Here is a 17,648-nt window from a genome sequence, read left to right on the forward strand (position 1 = left end):
AAGCAACTACGAACCACGACAATATTGTAATTATGATGTTAATTTTTGCTGCACTGTAAACCCGCGCCCTGTTTCTCGAACCTTGTAGTCAGGCATTGACACAACGTCACAGCAAGCAAACGCATTACGCAATAAAAAGATGCCAAATGCCCTCATTCAATATTCGATCAAAGACGTCATTAATTTTCATAATATTCGTAAAAAACAATAATGGTTTGCATTTTCGCTGTCGACAAATTTCCATTGTTGTTTTCTTGTTCGTTTGTTAATTTCGCTGGTGTTTTGTCTTATTTTTGTGCATAAATTATACAAATATCTACGATTTCCAGCAGTGGCTTTGCCAAATTTCAATTCCACCATACGATTTGTTGTCAATATTCGAATAATTGTGGATATCGAATATTCCGATTCGATCCGACATTCCTAAACAACATAAACTGCGCAAGCAAACACTTTGTTACGTCATAATTGTCCCAATCACAAAAGCGAGGTGCGCGAGAACACGTGGTCATACACAACCAACCTTCTCTGTAACAATTTTATTGAAAATCAAGAGAAATAAATTGTGATATTATCAGATAAAAATTTCAACAGCAAATGCAAATTTCGTGGAAAATGGTGAAAAGGATTTGGTCAAACGTTATTTAATCCGCATCATTCAATTCCTCGCAAACAAAGTGGGTTCATGTCTGATTGTTCAGAAGGCGGCATTTATTTTTAGAGCGACTCGCCTTAATTGTGTGAAAATATTTTGTCAGATTCAATTGTAATCGGCGATAAATGGGCCCCGACCGTGATATTGTTCTCGGCGCGATAACCGTAATTAAACTCCATTCATGAAAGGCGAGCCACGGCGCAAGTTGTTCCTCACCTGTTAATTCCCCTAAGTTCCGCCATTAAGCGGGCGTGTAAGCAGTCATTTGAAGCGGGTTAGTGTGACGTTTATTAGCTCACAACTCGGTCACGGAGCGGTCAACGCCAAACCACGGGATGTAATACGTAAGGGTGCGGGTGTTGGCGCTTCAAAACCAATCTCTGCCACCTGCGGATATTACAGCGACCGTTCAGGAGCATCTCGATTGATGGTCTTTAGCTTGACAATGAGCAACCTTGCCATACTATACGCATCCAGCCGTTACGCGGGCCAAGGGAAATAAATACTTTGTGTTATTCCTACAAACTTGAACACTGATTTTGCCCGCTGATTGATGTTAACAGTGCCCTGTTCAAACTTCAATGATGATGGAGAAGGTCGAAAATTAAGAAGCATTTAAAGTAATATCTTTTGGAGAAATCTAACAAACGTTTTGAAGAAAATGTTTAAATCTACGTTTGCTACCGCACACTTTAGCCGCACCGGCTTCTTCTATAGTGAATTATCTCTTTAGCAAGGCCCATCAATGCATGTAGTTCGTATGTTTCAACCGATAACACCAGTTTTTAGGTGTTGGGCGTGTCCTGTATAGCTGCGCAGAATAAGAATCTATTTGCCTCTTTCGGAAGTGCTTGACACCTAATGGTATACGAATGGCGGCCACAAATTACATGCCGTCCTTTAGTCACGTGGTCGCTTTGAATACGAGGCAGCTTCCCAGTGCGGGGATGGCGACCGAAGTCGAGAACGCATTGACTGACAACGTCTGTGTAAAAGTGAAATTGAAACAGCAATTATGGTCGTTTAATTACTTTTCCTATAAATAGCCAATGCAAATATGTCTGCAGGTAATATTACGAGACGGAAATTGCGATTGTGTCGTAAGGATATCAGAATATGGTTCTTGTACTTCAAGTGGCATCGGGCCTAATAAAACCCAAATCAAAATGTTTTATCGTTGTAGAATGAAATGTATGAAGAAATAAAGAAAAGAAGTGTAAACCTTTTATGGTTTCGACACAATTTACCAAAGCAACGCACGATAAGATCAATAGTTTCGTTTCCTGTGAAACAATGGTCTGATATTTTTCCTTTTCGATCGGGAAATTCTTGTAGCCTTTCAGTTTAATTTGGGTGAATGTTTGCTGATGACAACCATTGTTGCCATTGGGTTTAGCCGCCCAAGCTGTATTTAAATCAAGCCTTTGTTGCGCGGGTATTGATGAATAAACTGATGTAATCACTAGACGTCTCACAATTTCTTTCAGAATGGTCTTTCTTTCAGATGCGTTCGAGAAAAAGTTCGTAGTTTTGCAGCTGATGTGTGAACGAAATGATCTGTGCATAAGATGTAGACGCATACATAGTCACACTGACATTTTTTCAATTTGTATTTTGGTCGAATACATCGAGTACATAAGAGGTTTAACCTACAAGCGAAAATATAATGGTTAAAAACTATAATGTGACGGTTGAATTGATGCGAAAAGACACTTCATGTAGTTTTGCTGAAGAAATCGTACATTTACATACAAACGAGCACGAGGAATTTTTTTGAACGAAATCGATTTTCGCTTGCTCGCAAACAAAAGAACCGAACGCCAGACGACAATTCGTTTCAGTCTTCGAGACCAGCTTATGTGCATACAGTGTAAATATGACGCAAAAAATTCACCGTTTTTTGAGAGTCTGGCGCAAAAGCCATGTTGACAAATGAAACATAATATCACACTTGAGTAATTTAAAGCGTCATGTCCAATCGTTACGCTTTTGCATCTTTTGAATAATATGGTGAGGTTCGCTTATTTTAAGTTTAGACTTGAATTTCCTTCGAAAACCACATACGAAAAATAAATTAACAACATATATATATTGCACTTGTAACTGTTTCGGCATAATAGACGCAACAATAACATATCATATCTCTTACACAAATGATTAGCAGAAGCAAGTTGAAAATAAATATATAAGAGGACGCAAAATTTCGAGTTGGTTAACAAAATGGTGCGGACGACAGATCGTTTTACGATACAGGTCATGCAATATAAGTAGAACGCACGCAAATGCTTCACCAAAATTTTGAAAATAATAAACTAAAAACAAATACGACTAACGCAGCAATCAGGACACTAACAAATGAAAAAAAAATATTGAACTTCTAAATAGTTTAAAGCCATGATGTGGCAGTGGTAGCATCAGCAACAAGTGTACTACAAGTTTGCAGAATGTAAGTTTAAGATCGAGTTGGTCGTGCAACTGCAACCCATAGTAACAAACTGTTTCTCTACTTTAAAACTGGTCCCATTTCGTACACCAACCACAACCTGAGATTTGACCTCGACGCTCTGGTAATGCTCCCTTTTCTTCGGTACATCACCATCGTAGTTGACGCACCATACGCACAGACAACAAGCTTCTCTAAAACGCCTCGGGAAGCGATTTTGGTCCACGTTTGTCCTGCACACAAAATAAAACAATTATTTTCAAAAGAGCAAATGTATTCAGAATAAAAAAGCGAATGTTTTCAGCGTTTTTTTTCTCATTTTGACAAACATCATGGGGATTGTGGGTTAAATATGTCAGATTACTGAACTAATGTAAAGAATTAAGCTCAAGACAATATACAATGATGATCACTTTTTTCCTAACCGTTTAAAAATATCTGTTTTTTTTTTGATGTTTGTAGTATAAAGAATTGACACCGATGGTGCGACATTCATACTTAGTTTCAATTCGACAAACATCGACACCAAGCAATGATAATTATTGCCCAAAACTATTGACTTACACAAACTTCCACGGTGTTGTGCTCAATTGCCATAATTTTGCATCGGGGTTGTATTTGGGCGTGATTCCACTCTGATATGGGCATTCGTTCCCGTCAGTAATACATTCTTCCTAAGATGACGTAAGGGTTATGATTGACAAACAGTTACATTATGTAATATTTGACTTACTGATTCCTCATCGCTGTCCTGAGCAGAAGTCGTCCATTGAATTTCCTCCTCATCATAAATCCACTTATCACGAACTTCCCGTTGTATTCTGTAAAAAGAAAACTTACGTTTTAATTGAATTGTTTTGAAGCAGCACCCAACCCCTAATCTAATTGATTTGAAGTAAGTTATAATAAAGCTCAAAGCAACCCAGCAGCTTGTGGTGTGTGCAATTTAGTGCAAGCGTGGAAAGTGGTGGTAATTTTGGCGACCAGAATGCGGCGTACTCCTTCGCAAGATACGAATTAAATATGAGCGTAATTGCAGGCCGCCGGCAGAAGCGACACATCGGCAAGTGTAATTGATGTTGCGTTTTAAGCGTGAGTTCAGTGTCGGAATGACAAGCAATTTTTTGTGTCTGCTGACTATTGCACATTGGCAAAATGGCGGCATATCTTCACGGTAATGAGTTTATCGAACAAATCCTGTACGGTTTGCTCGAATGATTTGGAAATGCGCGTATTTCGTTTCAGTATCGTTAAGTTTTGGAGGTTTGTCTGCAAAGATATAATCCGCCAGCGGAGATTAATGATGTCGTGAATTTGTACGCAAATTTTCATTCTGTGAAGGTTTTACCGCAAACGCACTTCGCAACTTTTTAAGCCCCGAGCTTTTCTTTAGACACACTTCCACGTAAACTTGTGAATCACAAATATTTCCATGTAAAGATTTGGGAACAAACGCCTTCGACAACAAAGTTTACCGCGGCCGTTTAACAAGTAAAAGGCTGAAAGTATTTAGTGTATATTTTATACATCTATATGTTGCCCATCTAAGAGCTGTCAGGCTTGACACTTAGTGGGTGACGTTTTGAAAGTGATACCACATATGGTCACAGTGTCATTATTTCCGAAAGAGCAGTTTTGCATAACTTTCCACGCGAACCAATTTAGCTTAAAACCTGTTCCAAGCATTTATGTCTTAGAAATTCCCTTTCAAATGTCAAACTTGTTTTTCTGTCTAGATATAAGTGTAGCTTATCAAAGTTCGATTCGACATTAGATTAAAACCGGCAATGGCCATGGAATAGACGCAAGTTTTTGCTGACAATATGATTGGAATATATCAGAAGGGAATGAAACTAAGCGGAAAGAAGCTTTATTGGTAAGTTGTTTCATTTTACCATGGATTAACAACTATTAAGCGTATGTCATGGTCGTATTTGCTATAAGTAAATAAATAATCAAACTCGAACAATCAAATAAATCATTTTCGAACAACTGAATTATGTTTTACAAATTAAAAAAATTGAAATGTCCTCTCTACAAAGATCTAACAGTAAAAAAACTTATGTACAACTTCAGCAAAATTAAAAAACGTCAGCACAATTGTACACAGAAAGAGCTTTAGTCGAATATAATGTTGAACAAATTTTCTAATTTAAAAATATAATAATAATAGATAAGAGCTAAAAAATTATAAAAATAAAATATTAAATGTGTATTCTGTATTTACATTCACCTACCCAACTTCTTACAATGTAAACGCTTGTTCAACAGTAAGTATTTTTACAGCTAATCCATGATTAGATTGGATAAATTATGCAAGTATATAAATGGTATATATAGCTGTAATATCGAATCTACAGAGGGATATTGCACTACAAGTTTTAAAATTGTATTCCCCAAAAAATTGTTAGGTTTCTTTGCCTAATTATCAGAAAACGAACAAAATGGCTGCCAACGAACGGACACAAATCAATAATCTATTTTTGTATTGTCAACTAGGCCTTCTTATTTTGCGGTATTTGAATTTAAACTGTTTTAATTCCACTAGAATAGCTTGCATTGTCAAATGGTAAATTATTAAAAAGTTGGAGTTTAGTTAAACTGTTTGCTACCGATACCGAATATAAAACAGCCAACAAGTACAAATATAATCATTTAAGTATTTTAAACGTACACCATGGCATGCATTTGCTTTTTGATCGTTCTTGCATTTTAAATGTACCAGTTAATTTATTGTGCTCATAGGTACATAAGTGATTAAGTTTTTTTTTGGTTGGTCGCATTTCTAAATCAAAACAATTTACATTCTTAACTGCAACGTAAACCAGCAAACTACAAAAAGATTTTGTATCTTACAATTGTCACTTACTCTTCAGGAAATTCGTTGCCTCCAGTTGATGCAGTTGTGTGCGTTGTTTGGCGTTGAGTTTGGTATCGTATGCTGCGCGCGGGTAAAGATAATGTGGTTGTGGCGAATATCACCAACAGTAGGCCGGCTGAAAAAACGACGCTTGTCTGAAACACAAAAATGAATAATTTTATCAATAAATAGATTTGAACACATTTTGCTGTCTGGCATTAATATAAGCTCAACTCAAACTGATCAACTGCTAGTTTCGTGAGTTGGTGAATGCATAGTAATACCGTCCAAGCCAACTTTCTGCCACAATTTACACTCACACGACAGGTTAGTCTTACTTGTGCACTTGATACAAAACGTTACAGAATGAACACGCGCGTACATGCGTGGTATATTTATATGGACTCATGCGAGCCATGACACGTAATTCCCCTATAAAACCGACGCCCAACAATTCTCTTAACGTTATGGGCGGAATATATGTAAATGCCTAAGCGTATGACGTAACCTTTCCACGCTTCATTGTAACAATTTTGCATTGCATTTCTATCAACACAAATGCATTGTTTAACTTTCCATACTCGTTTAATTGCAATAATTTTTTGTTTTGCAACAAACGTCAAAATCGTTTTTACGCCTTGTTGGAAATAAATCTTAAATGCCGCACAATTTCTATCAAACGATCATCTTTGTTTCGGCCGCTTGGCTTTTTTATCATCGTGCACGATACAAACTAAATGGTTTGATTTTTGAAAAAAAATCAAAAAAATAACACCATTTTGCAATCGTCATGCAAAAGCACTGTGGTGGCGTCCACAAGAAAAACGTATATTCTATAAACTATCATTTGATAAAAAAATAATTTCTTATCGCATTCATTTATCAGTGGGTGCCATCTATATATCAGCAATGCATTTATATTCAGCAAATATTTCAGAAGTAACTTCACGACGCTTGCAGATTGTTACCTGGAGGTTCGACATGACGTTGAGTGTAACTGTCTTCTTGTTGATATTCGGTTTCAAACTGAACCTTTGCTTCTTAGAATCCTGATTACTGATCTGTGAGCGTTTTACGAATGATGGTTACGCTCGCACCCGCACCCCTTATATACACTCACGGTTGCCTGGCAAAACGCCACCGAAACTAACATAATTTTTTTTAAAACACCTCCACTAATTGTTCGTTTCCTGTGGCCATCGGCCCCTTCTACGTTTGTGGAATCTTTGCCAATCTTTGCTATCTCACCTAAATTGCCAGAGGGCAAATTCAGTGCGTTTTTCACCTTGCTCTTGGGCGGCTGTTGGGAGATTTTTGAATATTACAGCCATGGATTTTTTCGCCACTTTCTGCGCGCTTCGGTTGTGGGCAATTGAAAACAACAAACAATCCGGCGATTGTGTGGATGCTCGCCACTAAAATCCACGCAAAAAAAGTTTTTCCATTCGCTGAATTGTGATTAAACTATTAAAGTTGTGACGAATTGCGTCATCTAATCGGATATCAGATTTATTTTCGGGTCTTGTGTAAAATGGAACAGTGGCAGCATTGATATTGCATAATTCTAATGTTTAATATAGACTTGCTGTGGTGTTGGATTATCGACCTAATCTGCAATTATAGCATTGGAATGGGTTTGGCGACATGACCACTTGTGCATCTGTTGTCAGTTTGAAACAAATTCCCTCACCTCAACCTAATTATCAGGTTATGTTTTATTTAGATTTGAATATGTTTTAGGCGGATACGGAAAATGCAAAATCTCCATGATGAAATCAACCAATATTTTCACGTCCCCGTAAATGTAACAAATAGGTTTCGATCGCCTACAAAGGGTCTTCTTCCCCGTGCTAAGCACTCTAATTGGGTGGGCGGATGTGTTTAGTATGATTTTCACTTTAAAATCTCAACGCGACTTTCCTCGGTTCAAATTGAAGCTTGGTTAACTGTATCCCCACATCGCGTGTTCACAACGGGTTGTGGACAATAATTTTGCCGTGAATATTCGTTATTAATGCAAACGATACTGGAGAAATAAACAAGACATCTTCCATTAAAGGTCGCACTAACCCCCACCCTGGTTCGATTCACGGAGTTTCGGAGTAATTTTCGGCGCTCATCGTTGGAGAAAACATGTTGCCACGCAACAAGTGAAACTTTCCAGGACATATTCGGTCATTTTATCGCTCCTGCATCTTTTTAAGGAGTTGCCTCATTCCACTTTGAAGCAAGTTGATATTTGCATGTCAGTGTATGTTGTTTTTACACTTTGCAAGTAGAAACCGTATGCCCTTTGCTACGGGAAACCAATGCATTAGCATAAATTTTCTGTGCGAATTAGTTTAAAAATGGATGATATTTTTACCAATATACAACATCACCAGACAAATATACGCGACAGTACGTCAGTGGCAAGCTGCGGAACAGTTGCGGAAGTTTCTGCTTGGTGACAACCTTCCTTGGTTGCGCACAGGCATACCACGTCACGTGCACGTTGGCAATAATGTATTCGCAAAAGACAGGTTATGTATGTCAGCTTTACAGTTTTAAGCCGTTCAAAAATGTTGGTCTCATTTTTTGTTAAAGCTGCAGCTTTTGTGTCTGTGCAATATTTCTTTTTAGTAGTTTGCACAAATCGTGTAATTTCATTTACAATCAGTATCCAGTTTTATATAAATGACCGACAAAACCCATGTAGTACCTGGTGTTGTGCCGGTATACGATTTTCAACAGTGACACTGTCGATTATTATGGTTGGATCGAATAGTTTTAATTTCTTCTGGTTTTGTTATTTTTTTCATAGCATTTACTTGTAAAATTTGAACGCAAATCAAATTCTTATCAAAACGAGGTTAAATTTGACAAAAATATTTTTTGCAATATTTTTGCGTTTTCAAATGTCCGATTTTATTTTTATGTCAAAAAGAAACAGGCTACGTCAAAGTTTAAAGTGGCGTGTCACTATAAGTAACCGAAGGAGGGGGAAAGATTTATCCTACAAGCGTAGAGCAGACGCACTTGGAGCCGCCGGTCGCAATTAAATCAACACGTACCATTAGATCGCGAACGCCCGAATTTCTCGCGGGTTTTTCAAACTGTTGCCAGCAGTTTCACTGGCCCGGTTTCGTGTTTCGCCGCACAGAAAGTGTGAGCACATATGGAAATTTAAAAGTGATTTGAATATGAACGGCCCAACCCCAATCCGGCAAAATTCGAAAGACTATCGTTATGGAGTTGCACTCAGATCGATTAAAACACAAATCCAGGGGCGAATGTCTTCCTATTGATTTTACTTCGGCAAAGACGAATGTCGCCTGTCTCGAGTGTTCGTGCTCCTCAGCTGCATTTAAAGTGGAAAAAGGCTGTTTTTTCGAATGAGCAAAGTTAACATGGCTGATTATTTTTCCCTGACACGACATGTGCAACTATTACCACAATTTTGTTAAAAAATGAAGTACATTTGTATCGAGAACCAATTAAAGGCATGTTTCAAAACCGTACCAAGGTTATTCAAATGTGCATAACTTACTAGATCCAAAACAATCTTACGCTTTCACTTATTTTGCGTAAAACGGTGCAATGATTTGAATGCCGTGTAGACGAAAAATACAAAACTAACACTCTGATGTACACTGACTGTTTGATGTTATCCTTGAACAACATTTGAACTAACACACGCCTTTGTTAACAGACATGTCGCACGACATATCGATATTGCAATAAATGTACAGAAATTTGTGAAAGGCCAGGAAAGTAACACGGAAAGATTAAAAATTTCTTCAAACTTTTGCAGAAAACTTTAGGACACACTGCGATGTTCTGTGTTGCGTAAGAACACAAGAACTTAAATAGCTTTTCTAAAAATAAAACTGTAAGCGAAAACTTGTGTTATATTTGGTCTGTTGAAAGGAGATTAGACGGAAGATAATAATGCTTGAGGCTTTACGTTGACCCCACGTATTTACGTTGCCATTTGCGAATCGTATGTCTGGATATTTTGACTAAAAACCTGTTTTTGAAAAATGGATCATGAGATAAAACTGTGTCGTAGGTTGGACAAATTACTCCATGTTTTTGTCGAAAGTCTATAGAAATATTTGCATTCAGTGGCTTGGTGACAAATAGCTGTCTGTATACTGTTGTTTTTGTCGTCGCTGTCCCGTCCGAGTCGTGAAAAGTGGTGTCGAGATTTTCAAAAATAATATTTACTTTCTAAGTGTTTGTGCTCTCATTAGAAACAGTCAGGATAAGACAATTTATTTGCAATATTCACGTTGGATACTTTTCTAATTGCCTTAATTGTGCTTTCTGTAGTGATGGTTTTGCTCATCACTTTGGCGGATCTAACAAATTACAAACAGGCTTGGCAAGCTCCCAACCAACTATCCTTTGGTGTCAAAGGCTTTTATTTGTTCCAAATATGTTTTGCTGAGTTTTACAAACAAATCATAGCTTATGATTAAAGCCTACGCACAGGCTTGCCATAATTTATAAGGCAGAACTATTTTAATCATTAGATAAAGTATCGCTATAGTCGTTTACACAACAGAAATGGAAGTATTGCCCTATGTAATTGTTTGAAGTTTGACCTTGAAACAATTTCTCCAATTCTCCTGTTTCCATCAAACGTTGTTACTTATGTACAGGAAGTTGCACAGATGTCGCTTTATGCTAATTCCATTATTTCATTGGCATCAAATCCAAAAAACGTGGACACGCTTACCCTTAACCCGCCCATCAAACCTATGTTAGAAAGGCAATTAATTTCATTAGGAACAGTTGATGCTCCGCCAACGCACTGCACCCAGCGGTGTTGAGAAAATGATCTTTGGAAAGCAAACTGAGTTGAGTCACAGCGAGATGCCACAACTTCATGAGCTTACGTCACCACAGATGCTTTATCTTTAACGGGCGGTATGTAACAGCGGTTTACGTCGCGCGAGGCTGCCGAATTGTAATTTGCTTGCAACAGTTTACCGCGGGAAGTTCGACACCAGCGTCAAATCGCGCGTTTCCACAACAAACAAAAACTATTGTTTCTTTTCGTGCCAGGTTTGTGGCCAAATTCCCCACTTTTTAAATAGTGACTAGCTTATCCACGTGTCTTTTGGCGTGACGTCAGTTCACGACAGCTAAAAGCAGGCGAGACACAGAAGTCGGGTTTCATCACAACATGTGGTGACGACACGCAAGTTTTTACTCACAGTAAAACCAAATGAGGTACAACATGCCTTCAGCATATATCGCTCCGAGTTTTTTCGGACATTCTGTTCTGCTTTTATTCTTGTAAATAGATATGGATGGCTTATCAATGGCGTCAACACATTTGTACTTCGAATAAGGGATGTTGAAATCCAATAATTTTCTTTGACGCATTTAGTCATTCACAATTACTGCAACGAAACATTGCAAACAATTTCATTGGTGTTGTGAACTTTATTTGTTGCGTGCAACATTTTGTGTTGTTTGTTATGCTTGCGTTGGGCAGTTTACATTTTGCTTTAGTATTGAGATAGTAACGAATTCACGTAGTGCGACCTTTTCCAAACCCATTCCTCTTCCACTTTTGGTTTTGCATCGTACTGAGGTGGATTGCAGCGTTTGGCAATCTACAAAATGTAAACCACGGCGACGTTAAGTGCGCGGCATGTAATTTTCTCATTCCAGGCACGCTCCACTGCAGACAGCGGTATTAGGAGAAACGGCGAATGACGTTTTGATGCCGATTTGCCAGCAGGAAGGCTTACCTCTATATATTATGCGCAAAGGATTTTTTGCGGCCATATTCACTTATTCGCGCATGAGAAGGTTACGGATTGGGAAGTTTTCATCCCAAATCGTGACATAAATTTGCTCGGAAGGTTTAGGAATTGGAATTGACGGCGAACGTTGCATACGCAAGGACACCACTATATTTTCGTCACATAAAGTTAAACAAAGTACCACCGCATGGGAAAATGTATTTAAGAATTGCGTAGAAATTAGAATATTCACATATACGTTCATTACGTTTTTTTCTCATTTTTAAACACATTATCTCAGAAAGTGTTACAAGCGTCATCACTTCAAAATGTTCCAAATCCAAAAACCTCTTTTGTAATTAAATTTTTGAGGTTCAAATGCTACACACGGCACCAACATAGCGTCTGCAAAACTATCAACGCCTCAAAGCTTTTGGCTGGCTTTGAACCAACAGCAAATTTTCAGAGTTGCCGCAATAGGTTTTGCGCAGCATGGTGTTTCTGATTTATCCTATATGCAGTAGGATTATAATTGAGCATTTAGAACAATTGGGGAATGGCTTCTGGAAAGAAGCTACGATGGAAAAACGACAGTTTTGGGTAGATTTTGTACATTTAGCATCAAATACTCCTACTTTATAACAGGTAAAATATAACACATCGCTTTCCAAACCACATTTGTTGAAACATATGCAAAGTTATATCTGTTGAGTTTAATACAAGACAATTATATTTCGCTAAAAACACCGTCAGTGTTTTGTTCAAATATAAATTCTTTACCCAAATTATTTTTTTCTTGCACTTATTGATATCAGAGGTTGTCCACAATTCTCAACACGTTTTGATGCATTTATTTTTTACATTCAAGTTGATGCATTTGTTTAATAGGGTTAAGTATAAAACGTTAAAAGTTTCAAAACGGGGTTAAATGTAAAAAAGGAAGTAATAGACGCTCAGAACACCTTCACAACCGGTTAAACAGAATGTGAGAAAAACGCCTTGGAACATGAGGCAATTTCGACATCGGTTTCCTGAATGATGTGCAATGCAGCGAGTAATAGTAGAGTTAATAAATGGAACCAGTGTTTTTCTTGCATTAAACCCGAGAGAAGCTGCTTATTCTCACTGCACTACAGACGTAAACACAAATAAACAACACGTGTAATTTCGGGTCTTAAAGTAAGCGGGAAGAAAATACCGTGTTGTTTTTTAGAATCTTGCATGTTGTAAAGTACGTTGTTGCTAATATTATCAAGGCCAAAATAGTGGCCATCTGTCTGCAGCTTATACACATTATCAAGTCCGTTCAAGGGATTTTTTTGCCAGAAAATTTTAATGCGGTGCAAGGACAAGAAAAACATCGGCAAACCTGAAGGCAGTTAAATGGCTTTGAAGTGAAAATACGCAGTATCTTGTACATTGACCTTTCAAAATGGGTTTGTCTGTGGTAAACATTTGCAGCGCTTTAGCAACACCCTTCCGTTGTTTATGTAATATGACAAATGTAACATTCGCCCACAAGCATCTGGCTCCCGTCGGGGTTTCTTATACATTACAAACGCCCTAACGGGAGAAGAGCTTAAGCGCCCATTATCTGCCACACCCGATGGCTGGTCATTGTGTTCTTCTCATAATGACCACTTTGCTGTTGCTCGACCCAAACACGTTTCACATTGAGAAGGGAATTTCTTTGTTTGACAGGGAGCTCCCGTTTGACCGCTGACCGAAAATAATTCCCATTCAAATTCCCATAAACAGTTACACTATAACGAGCGGCTAACGTAGCGACGTTATTTCCTGAAGGTTCAGACGTCAGGTCGGACTTTCTGTTTCACCCACGGGCTTTTTACATATAGGGGTGCAAAAATTTTTGAGTTGCGAAACAGTTACGGATCAAGAGATATTTGGGTGTAAGGAGACGTCCATCCGCCCTTTTTACGTGAAACTTGTCAACTATTTCCGAATGCGAACTTTATACCCACTTCGAAAAAGTTTAAAAATGACCCCCATGACAGCGCAGACAAATTTATTTGCATTGTGTATTTGCTGTATGGGTAATTGAAAGTTTTCAGCGAAAATGTTTGCCGGATTCTGTTTAACTTTGGTTTTAAATCTATTTGTAAATTGACCCAAAACTGCTGGAAAGGAATTTTATTACATTTTTGCCAGACATTATTTTTTTTTTTTTTTTTTTGCTTTGTAAGGAGGTTTGGTAACATTTAAGTTGAATATCCGGAAAACAAATTGGTTTTCTGAACAATATATCAAACAAATCAAACATTAGACAAGAAAGAAAGTAATAATCCGTCTTTAGAACAAGCATTTATTGTATTCATCATACTTTCATTACTACTGACGTAAGCACATTATGCTCAAACTCGGAAAACCGCAAAGAAAATCGCAATTATTTCTGACATTTTCCGATCGCTCACGCCCGGCAAAAGTACAAGTTGCGACGAAATTTGAACGTTTGTTTAATGTTCGTACCTGCTAATATATGTATATCTCTATCCGTTTGATTAGTTGGGATTTTTGCAAATTAAATTTCAACACGTATGTCGGTGTCAGGAATTCAAGTATAAACCGCCGTCACCATGATTGACAACAGCACTGCAACCTGCTGTGCGGTTTGCGAAAAATTTTGCACAGCGTGATATGAGGATTCAACTAATGGTGTAAAGGCTTGGGTGAGCCATTTATTCTTAGGTTTGCTTGAACTTGGTTAGGTATTGGTTACGCGGTGTTGATGAATCGTACTTTTCTCATCTGGCAACAGTTTGCAAAATTTCGTTCTCCAAGAACTTTTTCCGAAAGTTGGAAAAAACATACATTCAATGAATTCCTAATGAACAGTCGAAATCGAGTCGTGCCAAGCTCTTAAATATACGCATCGCATTGCAAGAAAGACATTGATGTTTTACTTATATTGGTTTAAAAACGCATTTCCGTCGGAATTTCCGTTTAATATTTTTGAATGCAATTACTAACAAAAGGTTATAATAATAATAGTGGTTATAATAATGGTACTTAGCGTTGCTAGGTAGTGGCCACATTCTAAGAACAATCCTGGGCCTCCCAGAGGACTGGTAAGTCCTCCGAGGCAAAGAAACAACACCGACTGAACAAGCGAGTCGTGAAATGAAGAAAAAAAAATAAAAAATAAATGGTACGTACCATTTTTACCTGTGCAAGGTATTAATCTTGTGGTTCAATTCTTCAAAGTCCAAATAGTTGCAAATACGGTGACACGAACGTGAAATCAGATATGCCCTGTATATCTGCTATATTGGTTTGAAATCGTATGAGCTAATCGATGTTTGGAGGTACGAAAATGAAACTCGGTTCTGTTTACCCACTCAATATTTACTTTGCCGATATGAAAATTGATCAATTCTCTAACAAATATGAATTGATTGGTTTTATAGACGGTTTCAATGAATGTGTGTTGTGGGGTTTCATAAACACGTGTCGTAAGCATTGTAAATTTGTATGGGTTATTGACGACTTTTAAGGTTTACTTGCACTGTTTGACTTGAAATTTCACCAAACGTTTCATCACGTCACAAGTATAAGCTCTTGATTACTTCCTTTGGAAGTTTAAAACATTTAACGGCAACGTTGCTGTTAGCGTGCACAAGCAAAAATATTTTGGCAATGAAATTTATGGATTATTCGCAGTGTTGAAAGAGAAACAACGTTTGGTTCACCAGCGTCATTTTATTGATTCGGCGTGCGAGAAAAAAATGACATTGGTAATAAGTGAAACCAAGCAACAGCATGCGTATAACTACAATAATTCTAACCAAACAAACACTCCGATTCTCTACAGTTTCTACATATACGATATGTACAAGTTCGGGACAAAATAAACCCAATATGTGATATTTAACTTGACTTTTTGTAAGATGAGCCATAAACCAACTCTGTTTAGGAAAGTAACGTTAAGAGCAACAGTATTTCGAAACTTGCGCATTTTTTCCGAACTGTTTCATTACCAATTTTTACCATTTCTAGTATTCACTAGTTTGAACTCGCCAAAAGCAAAGTAGCAAAAGTGCAAAGTGTGATTAAGCCGGCGGCGTTTTTCATGCGCGAGGTGGCGCCATTGATCAAACCGCTGTTGCAGAGATTGTCGGAACAACAGATCGAACATTCCGTCTTGTTATTTGCTTTTTGGCAACTTTCTTTCATAGTTTCATCTGTACATGAATCTTGGCATCCGCGCCGATACGACATCACCCCATCATCTTCAGTCCTCCAAGTCTGGAAAAACAACTACTAGTGAGAATCACTGACGCAAGCAACAAATTTCGAATACATTCTCGGATTCACGCAGATATAATTATTAAGAAAGTCAGGGTGTTGGGATGGCAACAGAAATTTTACCCAGCATCCTTGAGAGTCCTCACAAGTCGCTTCATCATGCGTTTCCTCCTCTTGTTCCTCACTACAGGCATCTTCGCTATCGCAGGTAAAGCACTTGAGGGCATCCTTCAACAGAAGCAAGCTATTGGTTTAGGTTGGCTGTGGGACGGCGTATTGCACCATTTTATAATAGGCAGTTAGCAACTATCTCAATTCAATATGTATGATGATCTGCACCATCGGCATTAAAGAGTTTTGGACACTCGTTAGTAGAAACTTCTAGTGTCAAGCAGAAGTAAACCGTGTAAAATTATAAAAAATACACCCAAAAGTGCACTAAAAATCAGTAGAATATTTTACGATGGTGGATGGAACAAATCAGTACTTTAAGGAACGACACGGGCAATTTCTATCAACACTTCCGGCTAATGTTGCCTTTTATTCAAATGTTTTTAGCGAAACTTCCATACTGTTTCGTTTCCATCCTGCTCTTCTGCTGGTTCCGCGTCGTCATCTTGCGCATGCGCGTGATGGTGAAAGATCACGTGACCTGGTGATGGTACGGCATGGTTTTGATTCGTGAAATTTTAATTGAAATTATTAACTGTGTGTTTTGGGTCAGTTGATTGGTCGTAAATTGCTTTAAAAGTCGCAAAAACATGGTAATTTTGTTACGAAACAACACTCGCGATTTCGGCACGGACAAATTACATTATCAACGCGCAACAAACTTGCTAATTCATCCCTGCGCCTTTGTCGTGGGGACTAATGGGTTTGTAATTACAGGTCTATCACTCACGACTGTCGGCCTACCGTAGAGGACAATGGCGGCACTCAAGAAGAAAAGGAATTTCCGTTGGAACGTCATCTCGTGGTCTTGTGAGGGTTTGCTTCTTACAGTAGAGCAAAGCAAAAGAGAATTGACCTAAACCTGAAGTAGAGAAATGCAATTCGTGACAGACCGTGGTCAAATTAGTGGTTTCACGCCTGGTCAATAATTTTTTTCAATTAAATGTGTTGAAATTCCAAAACGAATGTCGCATTATTCCCTACTATTAAAAGTAAAATGATTTGACTTGTGGCTTGATACCTCAGCAGGAATAATGTTTCAGACCTTTTTTTTAGAAAAATGAGCTGCTTTTCAAAAATTGTTGGCTTGTATGAGAAAACCTTAAATTTGGAGTTTCATGGCACGTATTTTCCACAATGTCTGATACAATGGTGAACAAACACACATTCGATCGAAACTTATCGTTAAACGTCCGTAAGTCACAGATTGTCGTCCCGCAAATTTACCAGTCATAAGTCAATAGTTGTAAGTGCTTAAGTTCAAAAGTCTATATCGCCAGGAACACAAGTACAGTCGCTATTACGTATAGGCAGCGAGTCGCGACAATCTTCCAATTAATTTCTCTTTATTCGTTTGCTACAACAGTCGTTTGTGAAGCATTTTGCGATTTAAGTTCTGCGTAGGTTTCAAATACACCTGACCCGAGGTTCTGCTCAAATCATAAAATGTATCCTTTAGAAAAGTCTTCCGAACCAGCACTTTTGACAACAACATAGACCACTGGTACATCAACA

The 17,648-nt window shown here is 38.0% G+C and overlaps 2 protein-coding genes across 2 annotated transcripts; both read right to left on the reverse strand.

Annotated features, from left to right (window-relative positions):
- Nucleotides 1–3,084: 3,084 nt before the first annotated feature.
- LOC145907041 (uncharacterized) lies at nucleotides 3,085–6,481 on the reverse strand. The gene is made up of 5 exons (XM_082994480.1): nucleotides 6,467–6,481; nucleotides 5,968–6,113; nucleotides 3,832–3,919; nucleotides 3,663–3,772; nucleotides 3,085–3,331 (listed from the first exon to the last, which is right to left on the reverse strand). The coding sequence occupies exons 1-5, from the start codon at nucleotides 6,479–6,481 to the stop codon at nucleotides 3,085–3,087; spliced, it is 606 nt and encodes a 201-aa protein (XP_082850606.1).
- Nucleotides 6,482–15,719: 9,238 nt separating this feature from the next.
- Nucleotides 15,720–16,932, reverse strand: LOC145907042 (uncharacterized). The gene is made up of 4 exons (XM_082994482.1): nucleotides 16,878–16,932; nucleotides 16,535–16,614; nucleotides 16,086–16,190; nucleotides 15,720–15,962 (listed from the first exon to the last, which is right to left on the reverse strand). The coding sequence occupies exons 1-4, from the start codon at nucleotides 16,930–16,932 to the stop codon at nucleotides 15,720–15,722; spliced, it is 483 nt and encodes a 160-aa protein (XP_082850608.1).
- Between the last annotated feature and the right edge of the window lie 716 nt (nucleotides 16,933–17,648).

The sequence above is a fragment of the Ascidia mentula genome, chromosome 6, assembly GCF_947561715.1.
Source record: "Ascidia mentula chromosome 6, kaAscMent1.1, whole genome shotgun sequence".
In the NCBI taxonomy this organism is placed as follows: Eukaryota; Metazoa; Chordata; class Ascidiacea; order Phlebobranchia; family Ascidiidae; genus Ascidia; species Ascidia mentula.

Excerpts from the sequence above, each read along its gene's own strand:
- LOC145907042 (XM_082994482.1), bottom strand. The coding sequence starts at position 16,932 with ATGACGTTCCAACGGAAATTCCTTTTCTTCTTGAGTGCCGCCATTGTC. Across the intron at positions 16,615-16,877 it reads TGCCGCCATTGTCCTCTACG|GTCACGTGATCTTTCACCAT; the intron begins GTAGGCCGACAG and ends TACCATCACCAG. Across the intron at positions 16,191-16,534 it reads AGCAGGATGGAAACGAAACA|GATGCCCTCAAGTGCTTTAC; the intron begins GTATGGAAGTTT and ends CTTCTGTTGAAG.
- LOC145907041 (XM_082994480.1), bottom strand. Across the intron at positions 3,920-5,967 it reads GGCAACGAATTTCCTGAAGA|AATACAACGGGAAGTTCGTG; the intron begins GTAAGTGACAAT and ends TTCTTTTTACAG. Across the intron at positions 3,332-3,662 it reads ACAACACCGTGGAAGTTTGT|GACAAACGTGGACCAAAATC; the intron begins GTAAGTCAATAG and ends TTTTGTGTGCAG.